This window comes from Ammospiza nelsoni, chromosome 16 (assembly GCF_027579445.1).
Source record: "Ammospiza nelsoni isolate bAmmNel1 chromosome 16, bAmmNel1.pri, whole genome shotgun sequence".
In the NCBI taxonomy this organism is placed as follows: Eukaryota; Metazoa; Chordata; class Aves; order Passeriformes; family Passerellidae; genus Ammospiza; species Ammospiza nelsoni.
The window spans coordinates 12,784,417-12,804,243 of NC_080648.1; the positions used below are offsets into that span (position 1 = coordinate 12,784,417).

Below are 19,827 nucleotides of genomic sequence, written 5' to 3' on the forward strand. Positions count from 1 at the left end.
TTTGCTGCTTATCTGACATTATCTCCATGTTTTCTTTGTATCTATGGAAAACCAGAGGGGAGGTGTTCATTCTGGGCAGCTGTGGAGGCTGAGGAGAGCCAGGCTGCAGCACCCAGGTTATCCCTGTGTGCCACTCATGGCATGGGGCTGGAGTGCCAGCTCCATGCCTGGCAGCAGGACAGCTGCAGGAGGGATGCAGGCCTGGCTTGGATGGATTCCCCCAGCTCCAGGCCTGGTGGTGGCCCTGTGTCAGGGGCCCTGTCACCCCCCTGTGCAGAAATGGAGCCAGCGAGCCTGAGAGCAGCTCATGTGGGGAGCAGGAGGCAGAGGGGACGTGCTGTGCACATGGCTCTTCCCAGGGCTTCTCCCAAGGGACAAAAAGATGTGTCTGGTGGGTCCATGTGTGGGGACCTAAGGGCTGCTGGGAATTGTTCAGCAGAGTTGTTTCCTGGCAGTGTCCTTGCTCTGAGGACGTGACTGCTCCAGGCAGAGTGAGAGAGGGAGAAACCCCCTGGTGCAATCCTGCTGGGCCCCTTGAACTGGGGATGGGCTACCTGGGATGAGCAGGGCATGGAAAAGCTGACACAGACCATGCTTGAGGGCAGAGCATCCTGAGCCTGAAGTGGGACATATTTCCCACTCTGTCCTTCGCAAACAGATGGCCCCAATACCCACTCCAGCCTGGGACCAGGAAGAATCTGGCAAACAAAACCTCCCAGTCTGCAAAGGGCAGGATTCATTGTTTGGGGATGCTGAGAGAGCCCTGGGGAGCCCAAAGCATCCCGGCAAGCACACGTCAGCCCACTCTGAGCATCCCCAGGGAGCAGCCACAGGCGCACACTTTGTTTAGGAACAGCACGCTGGGGTTACGGCAGCTCCTGGGAAAGGCCAGCTCAGAGGAAGCACCAAAGCCAGAGGAACTCGCCTGTGCAAGTGTGTGGGTGGAGGGCAGCAGCTCTGCTGCTTTGGCCTCATCAGCCCTTCACTGCTCACCTCTATTTTTGGTGCTTCGTGGTGCTGCAGGACCCAGTGGTCCCCCTGGGGCTGGGACAGCTGCGGTGTGGGATGCCAGACCCCTCTCAGCTGAGAATTCCAGCTTCAGTGAGCATTGTTAAGTGATAATGGGGGCTTGGGGTCATGTAGAGCAGCATCTCTGGTAGGGAAACCAGCCACTGAGACAGGACATTCCAAGGTCTGCTCTGGCATCACATGGATCAAAGCAGCTCTCCAGACTCCTGCCCCATCCCAGGCAGAGCTGGGACCCAGAGAAAAGCCCATATCCCAACCCTGGCATAAAGGAGAGAGACCAGGTACCCAAGACAATGGTGGAAATAGCCATGCTGGAGCCAGCAACAGGTACTGTGCACCAGCTGGTGACAGGCAGGTACAGGAGCAGCAGATGTTGGCCTACCCCACTTCTCTGAAGGTTTGATGAGGGCCAGATTTGCTACAGCTTCAGTTTTTCAGAGTCTCTATCAATTCCAAGTCAGCCCAGGAATTCCAGCATTGCTCTGAAGTGGTGTCAAGCCACAGACCACAAGAGAGGAGTGGTGGGTGCCAGGGAGCACAGCCCCACATCTGGGCAGCACATCTGGCGTGGCAGCTGCCAGCACATGCTCCTGGTTGCATCCAGCTCCTGCAGGGAGCTGCACTGGGGATTCATCCAGCATCTCTAAAGCTGTGCCCTGGTGTTCAGAGGAGCCTGTACCCTGTGTGTGTGTGGTCCTGCTGGGACTGGGTGGGTGACACCAGTGCCCAGGGAGGAAGGGGAGGCAGACTTTGGGCTTCTTCCAAAGTGAGTGTACGCCCATAACATGATGGGGAGCATCCTGGGGACTATCCTGCAGCATTCCCCACCAGTGGGAACATTCCTGCAGCACTGGAAACCCCAGTGCTGGACAGTCATGGACACCACAGGGTGCCAGTGGTGCCAGGAGGTAACTCTGGGCTGTACACATGTGTGGTGCTGTGTCCCTATGGGGCTGGCCCCTTCCCTACACTCCTGGGGCACTTGGGGGAGGCAGCAGCCAGAGGACGATGTTATCCCGCTGCCTTTCCCCACCTCGGGGCCATTCCGACCCCGTCCCACGCACTCCTCCTCACCCCCAGCACGAACCTTGGTATGAAATGTGCTCGGCAGAGCCCCGGGAGGCAGCGGCAGCTCCTGGGTGAATACTAATAGCGGTGCCTCCGCTCGCCCCAGACTTTCCCACACATCTGCAGCCACTTAACGTGGGAATCGTTAACCCTCTGCTTACCCCGTGCCCGAAACACAGCCAAGGAGGGAAAGCAGGATGCTCCCCACCAGAGCAGGGGGAATCACACCCCCAGCCCACTGAGAGCAGGGCCCACACGGGCTGGGGAGCAGTGCCAGCAGTGTCCCTGTCCCCAGTGCCCTCTTCAGAACACTCAGTTTGTGGCATTTGCATTTGCCAAGAAAGCTGATCCAGATCCCAAAGAGGATCACTGGATGGGGAGAGGGGAGCTGTGTGGCAGCAGTGCTGGCACATCCATTTGGGCTGTCCTGGTCCCTCTCTCTGGGGACCAGCTCTGCAGACCCTCCTCAGCATGGGGACACAAGTGACAGCACAGGGGTGGTTCAGGCTGCTGGGGAGAACCAAAGCCACGCACGAGTCTGCAGGGGGGCTGAGGGAGATGAGGCAGGGGTTGTCCTCTGTGAGAGGGTTGCACTCATGTCTCCATTGCCAGAGAGGAGGGGTCACTCTTGGGGCATTCAGGAGCTAGGGAATGACTGAAAGGTCCTGCCTGGACTGGGATGGGAGTGGGGCCATGCAGCTCTGGGATATGCTCGTCTGAAGACACAGATTTGCCTTTGGAAGCAATAGGAGCTGGAGTGAGTGGGGAGGTGGTGGAAGAAAAGAGGACCAAGCAGAGACATCTACTTGATTCTCTGTGGGCATCTCCCACTTCTGCAGAAACCATGGTGGGGTTCAGAGCAAGTTGGGGGCAAGGCAGGACTTGGTTTCCCATACTGAGTGCCTCCTCCACGGGAGCAGGAGCTGATGGCATGGTGTCCCTGCTCCATCTGGGATGGCTGCGTGCAGCCTGGCCCCAGGGACCTCCCGGCCCTCCTCCTTCCAGGAGATGGCATCACTCGATCACGGATAGCAGCGCCGAGCCCCAGGGAGCAGCCAGGGAGCCCTGACTGCTCTCCCTCTCTGCTTCACCTGCCTGGTTTCTACTGGGAATACCCGGTCTGAAGGACTAGGGGTGGTCCCCAGGTTGGGTGCATTTCTGGGGGTCTCTAGGATGGATGGAGGGGCTACTGCCACCTGCTCTCACCCAGCTGGGGACCCTCAGGCGCTCTGTCATCTGCTCCCCCATGGGACCCCAGTGCAGGTGGCACCCCGAGGCACTGAGGGTCCCCCTCAGCCCCCTTCAGCCCCAGCTGAGATGCTCCTTGGGGAGCCCATGAAGAGCTCCTCATCCAGCTCCTCCCCAGCATGAGCTTCACCACCAGTGGTAAATGGGTCAAAGAAAGGAAGAAGAGGGAAGTTACTGTTGGTGGATCTTTATAGCCTAATTGTCCTCCCCTTTGCCCACACTGAAGGAGGTCATGCTCAGCTGTCAGTGGGCACCTGGCCATGCTGTGCCCTGCCCAACCTGCTCCCCTGGGGAGGATGCAGGTGTGGGTCACTGCCCCAGACCCCTGAGCCCCCCCATCCCCAGCAGCTGCCTGAGCCCTTGGCATTGGCCCCACAGGCTGGGAAAAGGCAAGGGGGCCTGAGCTCCCTGTCACTGCCTTTAGGAAACAGCCAGGGGCAGGAAGATCCCAGTCCCTAAAATGCAGCCACCCCCGGGATGGGACCCAAGAGCCACCTGTGCTCCTCTGTACCTCCCACCATCTGCTCAGGGGGAATTTTCTTCTTTGTTTTTCCCCCACTTCCTCAGCATCTTTGCTGATGGGAGGAAGAGGAGGAGTAGGGTGGCCTTGACTCTAGTTTGCACAGAGCCATGGCTGTCCTGAGATCTTGGGGAAAATCCAGGATAGATGGGGTTATATGGCACATCAAGCAATGTGAGCTGAGTGCTGAGCTGAGATCATCACTGGGTGGGACAGTCATGACAGCCACCTTTGTCACGAGGGAGGGACCTGGGACAAGGCTGAGCAAGGGGCTGGGGACCCGGGGATGCTGCAAAGTGCTCACCTCTCCTGGTGCCTCCAGCCATGCCAGGTTTGGGGAGGCAGAACCCAAGTGATGCCAGCTCTGGGGGTGATTTCCCATTGCTGGGGGTTTACCCTTCTCTGTCCTCATAAACCAGACCCCTCACCTCCTACCCCTGTCCCCTCCATCTCATCCTGGCACCCACCCTTGCAGGAAGTGGATTTAGCACAGGGGAATATGTGCACCCAGTTTCAGGTAGAACTGGGGCTAGACCAATGGGATGAGGTTTCTGGGGGTGACACAGAGAGGAAGAGGCAAAACACACTCTTGAAACCTCTGTAGACTCTGCTTCTGACTGAAGAGAAAAAACCAGCCTGCAAATGACAGCTGTGGCTGCAGTGGTGGCCAGTGTAGCTGGAGTGTGACACTGGCAGGGAGGGGGACATCAGCCAGCAGTGGGGCCGAGAGTCCTGGCTGCCGAGGTTCCTGTGGTGAGGGTTTCTGGACAGTGTGTCACCCAAGGGTCTCTGGGGTGCAGGTGTGTCTGGCCTGACAGGTGACGAGTGGGTGATCTCTGCTCGGGTGTTTGTGGCTGGCACCTCCCACCTTGCAGGCAGACAGAGCTTTACAGGTGTCCCCTTTCTGCTTGATTTTCCCTATCACCAGCATATGGGTATGGTTTTGCTTTCTTAGGAGAGAAAACAGGTGGGCTGCTCCTCTTGCTGCAAAGAGGAGCTCTGCAGGGCTGTGAGCCCCCTGGAGATGTGTCAGCCCAGGTACTCCCAGTGGTGTTCATGGTGTCCATTCTCCCTGCACACAGAGTCTGCCCATCTGTCCTGCTCCCTGAGGCTGGGCTGAGCTTTGCTGTCAGGATTGGAGGGGTGGGCTTGCCCTGGGATGAAGGAAAATGCAGAACCCGAGCCTCCACCAGCTCCTCTTTTCCAAAGAGGCAGATGCTGCTGCTGGGCACAGGAAAATGCCATTCAGAGCAAGAACTTGGTGTCCTCCAATGTAGGGACAGGGCAGGTGACATGGGCCAGCCTGTCCCCTCGTGCAGCCAACTTTCAATACAGAGGTTCATCCCAAGGCACCCTATTCCTGGGGCATGGATGCTGGGGTCCCTTGGGGCCTCCTCATGAGACTCTTGTGGCACTCTAATGTCCCCAAAGCCAGCTACTAGAGAGGACCACGTCCTGTGGCATGGGCACGGTTGTGGGGTGGTGACAGAGGGGCGGGGGGAATCCTCCCGGGGTCACCCCCTACCTCATCCTCCTTGCAGCCCGAGTGGGAAGCTTGAACTCGTCCCCCCTCACCCGCTGGGGTTTCTGCACTTTGAAATGCAAACCTGCCTTTCAATGCAAATGCTGCGAGAGGTTGGGCCCAATAAAAGCCCGTGGGCAGGGAGGTGCCTGGCCCCAGGACAGCTCCCCAAGGCGCCCAGGTGAGCGCTGCCGAAGGAGGGGCGGCCGCCTCCCGCCGAACCCGGGCGGCCGCAGAGCGGCTCGGCGGCGCAGCATGAGCGCGGGGCCGGCCCGCGAAGATGTACGTGGGATATCTTGTGGATAAGGACACCAACATGTATCCCAGCCCCGTCCGGCACCCCGGCCTCAACCTCAACCCCCAGAACTACGTGCCGGGGCCGCCGCAGTACTCGGACTTCGCCAGCTACCACCATGTGCCGGGCATTAACAGCGAGCTGCACCACGGGCAGCCCGCGGCGGCCTGGGCCTCGCCCTACACCCCTGCCAAGGAGGACTGGCATTCCTACGGCACCGCCGCGGCCCCTTCCACCGCCAGCCCCGGCCAGTTCGGATTCAGCCCCCCAGATTTTAATCCCATTCAGCCTCCGGGCTCCGGACTCCTACCCCCACCCATCAGCAGCTCGGTGCCGCAGCTGTCCCCCAATGGCCAGAGACGCACCCCGTACGAGTGGATGAGGCGCAGCATTCCCAGCACCAGCAACAACGGTAAGGAAAGCCCGGCCCGGCACCGTGCCCAGGGCAGGGGATCCCTCTGGGTCCTGCGGGGCTGGATCCTGCTCCGTGGGGACTGCCAGAGGGACAGTGAGTTTGGCCTGCCCTCGGCACGACACACAGTCCTCAAGCAGCCGGGGAGCTCTGAGGTGGCAGGGGCTGAGGATGGACAGGGAGGGTGCCGTCCTTCCACACTGCAGCTGGGTTTTCATGGCTGGAAAGTAATTTTAGCCAACTGGTGGCATTGCCTGCGGCTGCCGGGTAGGATGGGCAGAGCCAGAGACCCCCAGAACCCTGGGTGGTGTTGGATTGGGGGGTCTCAAAAGTGAAAGGGTGAGAGCGGCGGGCTGTGGCTGTACATGGAAGTGTGAGCTGGCTGTGTGTGATGGGTGTGCAAGGGAGTGTGAGAGGCTGTGTATGGTGGGTGTGCAAGGGAGTGTGAGCTGGCAGTGTGAGAGGCTGTGTGTGGCGGGTGTGCAAGGTGCCCAAAGCTGTGTGTGTGTGCAGGGAAGGAGCTGTGTGTATATCCATGCTCTGTGTGTGTGAGGTGGATTCAGTGCAGTGCTGTCGGCTCTGTGTGAGTGTGCAGGGCACCATGAGCGGTGTGTGTGTACAGGCAGTGCCCCCAGGTGTGTCTGGGGGAGGTGACACTACTCAGTGTGTGTGTGCAGGGTGCTGTGAGGATGATGTGGTGCATGGTGTGTGTACGAGGGGCACTGTGTGTTTTCTGGGGACAGTGCCACATGGAGGGTGGCTGTGGCTGCTGCAGGTGCATGGGGCAGAGGGTGCCCAGCTCTCCAGGAAAGGGGGCCCTGGTTCCCGTGATTACCTCTGCCTTGGGCACAGAGTGGTCATGCTGTCCCCAGGGTCCTGTCCCCGCTGAACTCCTGACCTGGAGGAAGTGTCTGGGTGACCCCAGCCCCCTCCCTGCCCTGCTGCCCACTTCAAAGGCGGTGGGCAGGTCCCCCTTGGGGCCAGCCCAAATTGACAAGGACTTCTCTTTGTCATGGAGATGGTGGCCAGCTCCTTTGGCAGTGAGGTGAGGTGCGGGCCCTTTGTCCTGACCTACCCTCACCCTTTCATCTTCCCAGCCTGGACCCTTCCCAGCAGGACCCATGGGGCTTGCCTGAACCTGCCACCCCTCTGCCTCTGCTGTGCTGGCCATGAGCTCCTCAGAGCACTGCTGGGGCCAGCTCATTGCAGGAGTGGTTGTGGGCATCTCTCACAAGGGCAAGTTTGCTTTGAGTTACTGCTGCCCCAGATCCCTGGAGTCAGGGCCTGGGCTCCCTGTTTGCAAAGTGCCTCCAGTTTTTGGCTTGTTTTTGGCCCTGCATTATTCTCAGTGACCAAGGACCATCTAAGGGCCTTCTGCAGAGGTGCCTGGGGTCTTATAGCATGGAAAATACCCACTCACATTCCCAGAATCTGTGTGGCAGGGATGGGGACCAGTGTGCAGTGGAGCAGGCAGAACATCCAGATAAATGGAAAAAAACCCAGCCCCAGTCTGGAAAGAGGAGGGAGAGGCAGGCTGGTATTTCCTGGCCCATTTTAAGCACTGAATGTAACTATTTAAGAAAAATGCTTTCCCCCAGATGCAGGGATGGAGACCCACAGGCATGCCAGGGCTGAGGGCTTCCCTCTGCCCAGGGTGGAAAGGGAAATGTGATGTGCAGCCCTCCCCTGCAGCAGGAACCTTCTGCAGGTTTTGTAGGTCTGAACATCTTGGTTTCTTCTGAGAAGAGAGGTGGGAGGGAAAATGAATGGGGAAGGAAAGCCATCAGCACACCTCTCCTCTGGATCAAGGCCATGGGTTTACACCCAGCAGTGGGGCCAAGATAAAGCAGGAGCTTGAAAGTGCCTCTGATTGAGTTAGACAACAATTGAGCTGATTGAATTCTGGAAAAATATCATTAGTTGCTTAGTTTGTATCTCTTAGATCAAATACATACAAAGGAACAAATAAATCAGCCTTGTTCCTTTCACACACACAGAGGAGCTGCCCCAGCCCCACCACAGAAATACAGGGGTGAAAGGATCTTTCTGGGGTGCTTTCCTTAGGCTGGATGCCCTGTAAGTTCCTTTTCTAAGTCACCCACAGATTGAGGACCTGTCCTTGCACCTCTGCTGGGTCCAAGCCCAATGCTGCTGGAGGTTTGGTGGTGGTGGGATCCTGAGCTGGGAGATGGTGGGGGGGATGCAGTTGGTGCTTTCCAGTGCTGACCTTTAAATGAAAGTCTTCATTAAGCTTGAAAGAGAGTAGGGCAGAGATGGGTTTGACATAGATAAGGGTGAAGTTCTTAGATGAATCATTTTATTGAAATCAATGAACTGGACTTTGATCAGTATGGATTGATAAACTCCTCATCTCACCACAGTGGGAATAGGAAATGAATACATGGAGGTTTTTTTGCTATAAATATCAACAGTTTCATTGTGAATGCTATAAATCCTAATACTTCAGAGGGTTGTAAATTAATGTTCCCTTTCTGTCTTGGCTCCTATGAACAGCTTCTGGCCATAGTTTGAAAGCTTTTGGGGAAGAGCTGCGTGGTAGCAAAATAAAATGTTGTGCAGGGAATATGAGTGTGTCAGGCACTTCTGCAAATATGATCCACAGCTTGAGAAAAATCAATGAGAAATCTCCCAGTGACTCACTGCAGAGTCAGGCTTTACAGGGGGGTGATTTTCTGTACGTGTTGCTACATTCATGCTGCAGCTGAGCTGAGATAACCCAGCAGCAGCAGGCATTAAACCCCAGCCACCAGGAATTGGGAGTTACAGGGAACAGAGCTGGAAGATGTCCCCAGGCCTCATTTTTCTCTCCAATGTCACCTCCTTTTCTGCTCATAAAATCTTCACTAGCAGCATGTCAGAGCAGCGTGCTTCCTCCTTATTCACAATTATTTGCAAACTTCCCTGTGAATTGCACCCAGGGTTTATAAAAAGCTCAGGAAGGTGGCTGGAAGTGGAGCTGGCTGAACTTTGAAATTCACCCTCTGCTTGTTAGTCATGCAAATCCCCAGATACTGCCTCGGGTCTGACTTTTAGGTCACTAATTGAGCAGGGGCTGCAGTGCTAAATATTGCAAGTGAAAGTGCAATTGGAGAATCCCTTGCAGAGGCAAATGTGTTCAGGGCTTTGTGTGGCAGCAATGCCTGTGGTGCCCACGCAGGTTTTGGGGTGATGGAGAGCAAGCAGTGATGCTCTGAGCATGTGGTGATTTGCTGGGTGTGCAGTTTTCCATCTCAGTTTTATTATTTCTAGGTCAGTTTTCCAGCTCTGTTTATTTTCCTAGTGGGGCCCATGAACACTGGGGGAAAAAGTTCAACTCCCAATAATGAGACAGAAACATTTCCCCTGGGCTGCTGGGGTTCATGCTGTGCTTGGCATGTTTTGGGATGATGGTGCTGGCTGGAGGACAGTGCATTTCCCTGGTCAGTCCCTGCATGGGGAGCCTCTCTTTAGGCCATGCTCATTCCCTGTGAGACCCTCTGCTTCACTGGGTGAGAGGAGCCACACACCTCTCTGTACATATTTAATGTCTCGGTGATGAGGAGGGAGGAAATGCTGCATAAATCCTCGCCAAATGGACTCTGCCAAAGCTCCCCCATCTCTACTCTGGGTTGGGAAAATGGGCAATTGAGACATCAGGGTTGAGGCAGGGCCCATCTTGGGGTCTGAGGGCCCCTCCAAGGAGCCCAGCAATGCTCCAACACCCAGAGTAGCTCTCTCCATGGCAGTTCACACACACTCGGGGTGTGTTTCAGGCCCCATCAGTCTTCTCCCTTTGAATTATTAACCCACAACCTGCTCCTGGCCCCAGCTAGGGTTTGTTGACTGCTTAGCCTGCTGGCCAAGGTACAGGCATCTCAAACTTTCCTAGAATTGACTTTCCTTGAACAAAAAGGGCTTCCCTGGAGCACTGGCAGCACCTACGTGATGGGTTTGGCTGGCTAATACCCCGGGATTAGCAGAGGGACACTTTAAACCTCTGGCCAATGACAGATGTTTCCTATAGGGGACCTTTCAAGGACACCCTCTCCAGTCCTGTTAGCTTTGTGATCCCTTGGATAAGGGGCTGCATCCTTCCCCCACCCTGCCCCATGGCAAGGATGGGCCAAACCCTGTGGGGCTGCAAAGGGGGAGAGGAACCCTGGTGTCCATATGGGACCCCCAGTGCCTTGCTGTCCTGCTCTTCCTGCTGCAGATGAGCCACATGCAGCCAGGAGGGAGGCTGGGATGAGCTGGATCAGGCTGGGGTGAGGTGAGGTTGTGGATGGGGCTGTGCCCAGCCCACGTGTGCCAGCAGCCCGTGTGCCACCCAGAGCTCATCTGCTCTTTGACCCAGCTCAGGAGCCAGCCTGGCACTCAGCTTGGCCTCATAAAACATGGCAACAACTGAAGGAATTTGCCAGTTGCCAAAAGAAAGGATCCAGTCACTGCAGGGCTGGGAAAGACTTGCCCCAGCACCCAGCTTGGTGCTGCTGCCCCTGGGCATGAAGGGTTTCTGCTTGTGCTGTCCATGTCCAGGAACACGGGGGTGTGATGGGGAATCACCAGCTCTCTGCAAACACCAGGCATTGCCCTTCATCCCCTTGGGGCTTGCACCTCCTGGGAGGAGAATGAGGCTTGCAGGAGGGGTGTCCTCACCAGTGGGTGTGGATGTGGGTGCAGCTCTCTCCCTGTCCCACCGTGTTGGCTGTGCAAAGCCCAGCCAGGGACAGCCTGTGCTTCTGTGCACCAGTTTGCACTCTCCAAATCCAGCTCTCTGACCAGGTGTTTCTGTCCTTTCCTGGCAGCAGGGCTGCCCTGCCTGACTGTGCCTTGAGCTCTGCTACAACCCCCGGGCATGCATTCCCACACACTCACACTTAGAGCAAAGCTTTTTTGGGAGCACAGAGCTTGATCCTCAGTGAGCAGGAGAGCAGAAAGCTGTTGGGTCAAGCAGTGCAGTTTGGCAAGTGAAATGTTTCCAGTGCTCACCATACCAAGCTGAACCAGGTTTTATTGCTACCTGGTGCCCATGGAAGAATTGCAGTTTGCTGTGAGGCCTTTGGCACCAGGAAGAAATATTCAGGTTGTGTGAGGTGAACCACCATGGAGAGAGCTACTCTGGGTGTTGGAGCATTGCTGAGCTCCTTGGAGGGACACTCAGACTCCAAGATGAGTCCTGCCTCAACCCTGATGTCTCAATTGCCCATTTTCCCAACCCAGAGTAGAGATGGGGGAGCTTTGGCAGAGTCCATCCAGTGAGGATTCACCCAGCATTTCCTCCCTCCTCATCACTGAGACATTAAATATGTACAGAGAGGATGTGTGGCTCCTCTCACCCAGTTTTTGACACCCAGCAGTTGTCTCAATGCAGTGCATTCTGGCAGAGGAGTGATGTCAGGCAGGGATCTCGGGGAGGATTGCCCTACAGAGTGGGTGGTTTCTCCCTGGCTGGGATGAAACAAGCCACATGGCTCTGCTCCTTCCCCGGGCTTGCCGGCCCATCCATCACTGCTCTGCTTCCTGCAGCACAGGAAAACTAGCTGGGGATGTTGAAGTATGCAAGGCAAGGGGAAGGCTTGTGAAAACCATGAGCTGCTGGTTCCCAGCACTCAGGGAGTGTGAGGGGCTCGGGTTTATCCCCCCCTTCAGGCCACAGAGGAGCGTGGGTGTTTTGGAGAGGCTGCTGGAGCTGGAGGGGGAGGAAGGGGAAAAAATGTGTGGGGAGGGGATGAACAGGGAGGGCATCAGAGGCTCAGCCCTTGCCACCACCAGTGCAGGCTTTGGGGTTCCCGTTTCTGGGGTGATAAGGGGTGGTGGAATGAGCTGGGCTGTCTGTGCCCAGCCTCAGCTGAGCTCTGTGCAGCACGGCTCCCATCAGCGCTGCTCGGCAGAGGGAGCATCGACCCCTCTGCACACAGGCAGCTGGAGCACATCTGGCTGCCAGATGGGGGTGGCTCCAGCCAGCCTGGAGGCTCCTGAGCTTCAGGAGCGGACCTCAGCCCTTTCCTGGGCCTGGGGTCTCTGTCATGGAGCATTTCCCTCTTGGCTGTCCTCAGTTTTGTGGGGTTGTGAAGGGGATTTGCCCCCATGGAGCTGCAGAAGGACTGGGGATTCAGCTGCCCAGGGAATCTCATAGCTCTGACACTGGGACTGTGTGCCTCAGTTTCTCCAGCTGTTGCACTGCCTAAGCTCTGTTGGGGATGAGAGAAGTTTTCTTTGATGCTTTCCCTGGGTAGAAATACCAGATCCTGACAGAGCACTGATTCCTCTGGGATGGGAGGATTTTATCCTCTTTATTCCTCATTCAGAATGGAGCAGCTTTATCATGGAGAGGAAACACCCACATGGAGGGGACAGCCTTGTGTCCTTTTTGCTGCACTTTACCTCCAGTATGGACCAGTTCTTTCCCAGGTGCTCCGTGGTGACAGGACTTGTACACCTGATGCTTCTCAGCATTATAATATTGCAATGCCATCAGATAGTGTAGGAGCAGGCACCCAGATGGGCAGACAAGGCTGGACAGATGGAGCCAACTGGGGCCAGAGCACAGCCAGGAAGATGGGAGCAGGCAGGTTGGATCAGGCAGGCTCTGGGATCAGGCAGGATGGCTCTGGGAGCACAAGGAGCCAGCACAGAGCAAGGCATGAGAGCTGCTGAGGCAGCCTGGCAGCAATTCCTCCATCCCCCTGCCAGCACTTCCTCTGCAGAGCAACATCCAGTGTGTCCCCAGGCCTTGGAGATCTCTGCTGTGGGGTTCCCGCTGTCACTACTGTGGGTTCTCATCTCAGTGGCTCCAGCCAGTGGGTTGGGGCTGCCATACCCCAGCTTCCCTGACCAGAGCCCTGAGGGGTGCACAGCAGCTTCCCACAGAGCCAGAGTTTGTGGTTGGGGTAATTCTGAGCTGCTTTGACCTGTGAAATAGAGACTTTTAGAAAAGTGCTGCAGTTTGTGCTCCTGGCTGCTGGCAGCTGTGCTGCTCCTGCTGTGCCTGGGAGAAGTGTGTCCCACGGATGGGGATCCTCCCTTTGGAGCTGGGCTGATCCCCTCACAACATGCCAGCTTTTGCTGCACCTCCACACACGGTGCCACTGCCACCCCACAGTCTCTTTCCCCCCTGGTTTGAAGCAGCCCCTTCCCAGCTGTTCTTAGAGCTGCTCAGCACCAGTCACAGTGCCCATATTCTCAGTCTGTCAGGGTTTGGGGCACAGTTTTTTACTCAAAGCCATCCTTTGGGCAGGCCAGGACTGGGGATGGTGAAATATCCCCTTCCTGGCAGCCTCCACTGTGGCTAGGAGGGGAGACAGCTTGGGATGGTGGGCACAGGATCCACTTTGCTTTTCCCTTCCCCTGCCAGGCTCCTGATGCTGAGCCCTGGCATCCCTGTCCTGGGGCAGGGCTGCTGTGGGCAGACTGCAGGCTGGGGTCAGGGCTCCATCCCCCGTGGGTGTGTGTGCACACTGGGGAGTGTGTCCCTTGGGCTTTGCAGAGCACATTAAAGCTATTCCCTTATCTAATCATGGCTCAGGTGAGTGCTATTAGGGTTACTCATTAACAGTGCTAACGATACCCTCTCCCCACGCTGTCATTGGCCCTGCCTTGATCCCAAAGCCCAAACCATTCCCACTGACCCCATGGATGGCTCCATTTGCCTGTCCCAGCAGTTCCTTTGCCTGGTCCTTCAGGGACAAGAGGCTGTAAATGCACAGCAGGGTCGGAAGGGGCTAACAACTGTGCTAAGAGACACCACTGGCACCCCCTCTGCACCCCAGCCACGCTCCCTCCTGGGGCAGCAGCCCCAGCTCCAGGTTATCCCAGCCATGGGACAGCCTGTTTCAGCTCTGCCAGGCATGGCTGGAAATGCAGGAGCAGCTCCATCCCTCTGTTTGGTTCCATCCCTCTGTTTGGCCATGGGCACGAGGGCTCCCCGTGAGGAACCGGATTGGCTTGTCCCAAATTTCCTCTTTCTTTTCACAGAGCCATAAAAAGTCTCCAGGAGAGAGTTAAGTGTAACCCAGCATTCATATTCAAGGTAGTTGAATTATTCATTGTCAATAGTATTTCTTGCAAATCCTTTTCTTTTCCTTGTGAATCACCCACAGCACATCCCTGAATTCAGCAAACATCCGAAAACAGCAATTAGTGGAGGTGAATAACTTTCCATCTCTGGCTTGGTTGTCAGACCCCTGTTTTGAGTTTTTTCTACCTGATACTGAGCAGAAAGTGATGATATTGATCTGATATTGAGCCTGGTGCCCAGCTCATCCCATGATGGCTCTGCCAGCCCTGAGGCAAAGCCCAGCCTCCATCCAGGATGAAGGATGAAAAAGGAATAACAAAGAACAGGCTGTGATGGATCTATTTACAGCTGCAGCAGGAAATAATAATTCCTACTGAAATTCATGGCATATGTGACATTCACAAACCGCCTTATTTCTTTAGTCTTTAATTTATTTTTTTTACTCTATCTGTCAACTCCTTCACTTTCCAGGTGTTCCTTTTTTCCAAACAGTGCTATTAAAATAAAAACATTGCAAGTAAGACCATTTTAAAGTTATTATCTCTTTAGAGAGGCTTTTGCTTTCAAATGAAAAAAAAAAAAAAAAGATAAATCTATGAGAAAGAAAAATCTTGCAGGAGCCCCTGAGCCTGGAGCAGCCAGAGGGAGCCCAGTTTCTCACAGAGCTGCTAAACCTCACATAAATCTCCACCAGAGCATCTGGTTTATTCTGTAACTTCTTGGGAATTGCTGTGTTTGCAGATTCAGCACAGGTCCCCCCTGGGCTGGGCTGCAGGAGTTCTTTTGATGCTGGGGAACCCGGTGAGAGGCAGCAGTGACCCCCAGGATGGGCAGGGGCCCCGTGGGAGGGCGAGGGCAGGGTGGGATCCTGCGTGGGTTGGGTGCCCCCAGCATCACTCCAGCCCAGCAGGGCTCCCAAGGGCAGTTTTGTTTGGAGCTGTCACAGCTGATGTGTGCCAGGCAGGAGACAAGAGCCTGGCAAAGCTGGCATCACCCCTTGCACATGGAATATCTGCATTTCAGCCCCGTCTCTCAGATCCTCCACTAACACCTTGCTCAATCAAATTAACCTTTTTTTACCCTTTATTAACCCACAGAGTCACCCTGTGTGGTATGCACGGGTTTGACCTGATGGTGGTGAGGAGGGATTAGGTGTTTGCTTTCTGATCAGCCCTGGGATGAACTGGGCTACCCACTCTGAAACATTCACTGAATTCATCTCATCCCTCAAATACGGGTTAGTGGCTGAAGTCCTGCCCTGGTGCTGGAAATCTGGTTCTGTTCCTGGTCATGTTGCAGCCTTGCTGGGCTCCTTCCCTCTTCCATGGATCACTGGAGAGCTTCAGTGCTTCTTGGGGACTGTGCTGGGACCCTCAGCCGTCACCCCCTCATGCTGTGCTGAGCCTGTGCCAGCAGCACCAGGAGCAAAGGCAGGAGGACACAGACAGTAGCACACCAGGAAATTGGGTGCTAAACTGAACTGAGTGACTGCTGCTTGTGTGCCTGGGAGGGCCAGCATCCAGTCCCAGCTGGGTGAGATGCCTTCCATGCCCATCCCTGCTGGCTCCCACTCTTGGTTTGCTCAGTGGTCAATGCCATGAGCTGGATTCTTGTTTCTCCTGCTTATTCAGTAGAAATCCAGCTGCTTTCATCCATCCCATGGGATGCTGCAAAGGAGCCCCTCTCCTACCTGCAGTACTCTGTGGCCATGGGTCATCCTGCCTTGAGCTCTTTCACATTCAGGTTTCAGCATAAGAAGTGGCTTAGGAATGTCTCCATCTCCTTGCAATGAGAGAGCAGGAGAGAGATGCTGATAAAAATAAAAATAAAACTGAGCTGGCTGAGAAACGGATTTGCAGCCTGGAGGTTGGAGTTTGCTCTGTGGATGTTCTCTGATGTCTCATTAGGGTGTCTAGAGCTCAGTTTTCCTTTGCACTACCTAAACTCCTGCTTCCACTCAGATGATGTCAGAATATAATTGTACTGCTGGGGCTGCCCAGTGTCCAACTGATTTGGCCTAAATGGGTGGATGTGCAAAGGACTCGTTAGGGAGAACAGATGAACAGGATGGCAGGCACACAAAGATCCCATTTCCTGGCAGAACCAGGCTGCAAGCAAGGTTGTGTAGGTTGCTGGGCTAGAAATCCCTTTCTGCACATCTGCAGCAGTGGTGTGCAGTATCTTGTCCATGTTGATACACCCAGGGCAGCCCCAGGGAAATCCATGGAGCTGTTCTGAGTTTGCTCCCACTCCTTCCCACAGCAGCACTGCTCTCAGCATCAGAAATTCAGAAGATGGGCAAACACATCTGCCAGGAAAACAAATGTCTAGGCATCATCCCCCTCAGTTCTCTGGAACAGGATTTTGTAATTTTGGGTGGAGAAGCAAATATCCACAGCTGTGTTTATTCCCTGCCTATGGGCTCTTCTGCAGGGGAAAACACCAGGAACTTGTCAGCAAACTGCCAGGCCTGGGTGTCCTCCCTCAGAGTGCCACCTGCCCCCACAGCCGAGGCAGAGTTCCACAGCTCACCCTGCATGCCTGTGGAATAAAAAATGAACTTAGGAGGAGACAGCTGGGCTACCTTTGACTGTATTTTTGTGCTGGAAAGCAGCAGGTGCTGTTTGCAGACCTGTGGGATGTGCATCTGTGTGCACAGACATGTGGATCCTGATGGCCCCAAGCTCTGTCCATATCTGGGGGACCAAGGAGAGATTCAGGCTGGCTTTGGCCAAACACTTCTGGCACACGGAGCCAGTGCCCAGCAGTGCTTAGGCATCATGTGGGCTTTCTCCAATGCATCTTTAAAGACTGTACCTAAAGCACTGCCCTCTGTCTTAGCTCAGTACAGGGAGAAGGAGAGTGACCCTCTGGGTGGCAAAGAAATGTGGTTCTTGCAGGGTTTTCTGTCCTTCCCCTCTTCTGATCCATGCACGTTCAAGTGATGGCACCTTGGTTTGGGGCTTCCTAGAAGAAGAGCTGGGCTTTCCTTAGCCCTGCCAGGCAGCCTGTCCTCAGCCCACCACAGGACCTGCAGCTCTGCTCCTCTCAGAGACAGGGACATCATGACACAGGGGATTTATGGTCCATCTTCTGGGGTGCCTCTGAACCCCTCCTGCTCTTTCCTCCAAGCAATTCCACCAAAGCCCAGGTACTTCCCAACAAGAAGCAACACTCTGGTGCAAAACAGGAAGGATTTTAAAGCCAGTAGGAGCCTCCTGACTCTCCCACTGGTCCCCAATGCATTTCCATGAGCTCTCCACAGGTTGTGTGTCTCCTCCGTGCCCTCGGGAATGCTCCTTCCATTCCACTGCTCCCCTTCTTCCCCCGCTGGCTCACCCTCCACTCTGCTCTCTCTGCCAGGTAAGACCAGGACAAAAGACAAGTACCGGGTGGTGTACACAGACCACCAGCGCCTGGAGCTGGAGAAGGAGTTCCACTACAGTCGCTACATCACCATCCGCCGCAAGGCCGAGCTGGCCGCGGCGCTGGGGCTCACCGAGCGCCAGGTCAGTGCTCAGCACCCCACAGACCCAGCCTGGTGGGCCTGGGGTGGGCAAGGGCCAGGGCTGTAGCCCGAGCAGTCAGAGGAAGCCCCACCTTGCTCCACAAACATCCCTTCCTTTCCAAACTTTGGGATGCCCTCCCTGCCCCGTGGGGACTGGAGGTTGTCATCCTTGCCTGAGTCCATCCTTGTCTCTTCATTGCTATCTTTCCTTTCTGCAGGTGAAAATCTGGTTTCAGAACCGGAGGGCGAAGGAGAGGAAGGTGAACAAGAAGAAGCTGCAGCAGCAGAGCCAGCCCACCAGCACCACCACACCAACCCCACCAGCTGTCAGCACCCTGGGACCCATTGGAGGCCTCTGCAGCAGCAATGCCCCCAACCTCGTCTCCTCATCTCCGCTGACGATCAAGGAAGAATTCATGCCTTAACCCTCTCCACCAGCTACAGACCCCAAGAGAAAAGCACTATGCAGCAGAGCCCTGCCAGCCCATGTGCTCTGAAGGGTGACAGCCCCTTCCCAAAGACACGACTGTCCCTGGCTGAACCGATGGGGCAGACAGCGAGGCTGGGCTGGGTGGCACTGGGCCTTCCCAAGGGACTGGTGGGCTCTCCACTGTGTAAAACCTGGGTTAGGTACTGCTCTCCCATAGGAATCACTCACTGGTTGGTCTCTTGTCTGTGTAGCAAGGTGCTGATGTCAGCAGAAGGAAGGGGATGATAGTGGATGAGGGCTTTCCTGTGGTGCTCCAGGTGCTTCCTTTGGTGTTCCTGGCAATCCAGCTGCCTGCTGATTTTGGGCAGTTTGAACAAGACTGAAATAGGAAAAAGACCTGGCTGGACTCAAGACAAAATGAATTTCTGCTGAGCTGGTCTCCCGGGAAGCGAGGTGAGGGGACAGAGCAAGCTGAGCTCTGGGAACCATGCAAGAGACTCAGCTGTGGGAGGTGACTTGGGAGCCCTTCAAACCATGGTGATGGTGGCAAGGTGGAGCACATCCTTGACAAGAGCAATCCTGAACATCCCCACCATGGTCCCCAGTGCCAAACCCTGCGTCCCAGCCCTGCCCCTGCAGCCACACTGAGCCATGTGAAGGCATCTCCAGCAGCCCTGGTTCCCTGGCTGTGCCATGGCAAGGTGGCACTGCAGCCATCCTCCACCTGGAGCACAGGGAGGGGGTAGAAGGGAGAATTTGGGGCATACCACCCTGTTGAGCCCTTCCATGGCGAAAGGAAGGAGAACAGAAGGTTTGCCATTGGGACAGGGTCCAAGAACTGGCCCTAGGCTGTCCAGAAGGGCCAATCCTGGGAGAATTTTTGGTGCTGCTGCCAGGCAGGCAGGGGCCTCCTCAGGCATGCAAGAAATGACTGGCATGTGCCCTGGTGTGAGGGGATGGAGAAGTGGTTTTCAGAAAGACAGAGAAGCATTTATTTTCCTATTTTCTTTAAAATTCAGATTACAGGACTGAAGATTTTGTCCTCGCTGTCTCCCTGCTCCTCCATGCACTGCACTCCCTCTCACTCACTGTATTCCTAGGCCAGTTAGCGAAACCCCATCCATTTCTACTGGTGAACTGCAGCTGAAAAGTCTCTTTATCCTGTGGAATCTTGACCATTGTATAGGCCCAGGTTAATGTACAGCCCAGTTTCAGCAACCCCAAAGGCCAGTGGGGCACAGCTGGGGCACAGGAGGGTCTGTGGCTCTTTCTCAGGCTGCACCACGTGCTCCTCAGCTGCAGTTCCAAAGACCAAGAGGGGATGAGGGAGCATGAGCCTTGCATGGTAGCTTGTGTGATGTTTCTCAGCATTTTCTCTCCAAACTCTGGCAGGATGGAGCAGCAGACATGTCCCTGCTGCCTGAAGACCACCCAGTCAAACCCTCACATCCCACCTGACACTGCTGGTGCCTCACATCCCTTGGCCACATTCTCCACTGCCAGTCTCCACCATTCCCGGCCCCCAGAACACAAAGTCCCCAGGTGTGCTGTGGCTTCTACAAGTGGGTCCCAGTTATCCCACTGTGTGCACTGCTCTGCTCCAGCCCCCAAAGGCTTTGGGTGTCCCTCCTCCCAGTGACACTTCCCACAGCCACTGTTACCAGGTGTGTTCGGTGATGAGGACAAATGTGTGCATCAACTCAGGACTTCAGCTCAGTTTTTGTGTATATAAGGCAGAACTGGTTTTCCTTTTTATTTTTTAGGCATGGGTGAAAATA

At 55.4% G+C, this 19,827-nt stretch overlaps 1 protein-coding gene across 1 annotated transcript; it reads left to right on the forward strand.

The window, feature by feature from the left end:
* Positions 1-5,667: 5,667 nt before the first annotated feature.
* On the forward strand, positions 5,668-18,044 carry CDX1 (caudal type homeobox 1). The gene is made up of 3 exons (XM_059483813.1): positions 5,668-6,094; positions 17,475-17,620; positions 17,838-18,044. Exons 1-3 carry the CDS (start codon positions 5,668-5,670, stop codon positions 18,042-18,044), a joined length of 780 nt encoding a protein of 259 aa, XP_059339796.1.
* Positions 18,045-19,827: the final 1,783 nt, after the last annotated feature.

Excerpts from the sequence above, each read along its gene's own strand:
- CDX1 (XM_059483813.1), top strand. The coding sequence starts at position 5,668 with ATGTACGTGGGATATCTTGTGGATAAGGACACCAACATGTATCCCAGC. Across the intron at positions 6,095-17,474 it reads TCCCAGCACCAGCAACAACG|GTAAGACCAGGACAAAAGAC; the intron begins GTAAGGAAAGCC and ends TCTCTCTGCCAG. Across the intron at positions 17,621-17,837 it reads TGGGGCTCACCGAGCGCCAG|GTGAAAATCTGGTTTCAGAA; the intron begins GTCAGTGCTCAG and ends TCCTTTCTGCAG.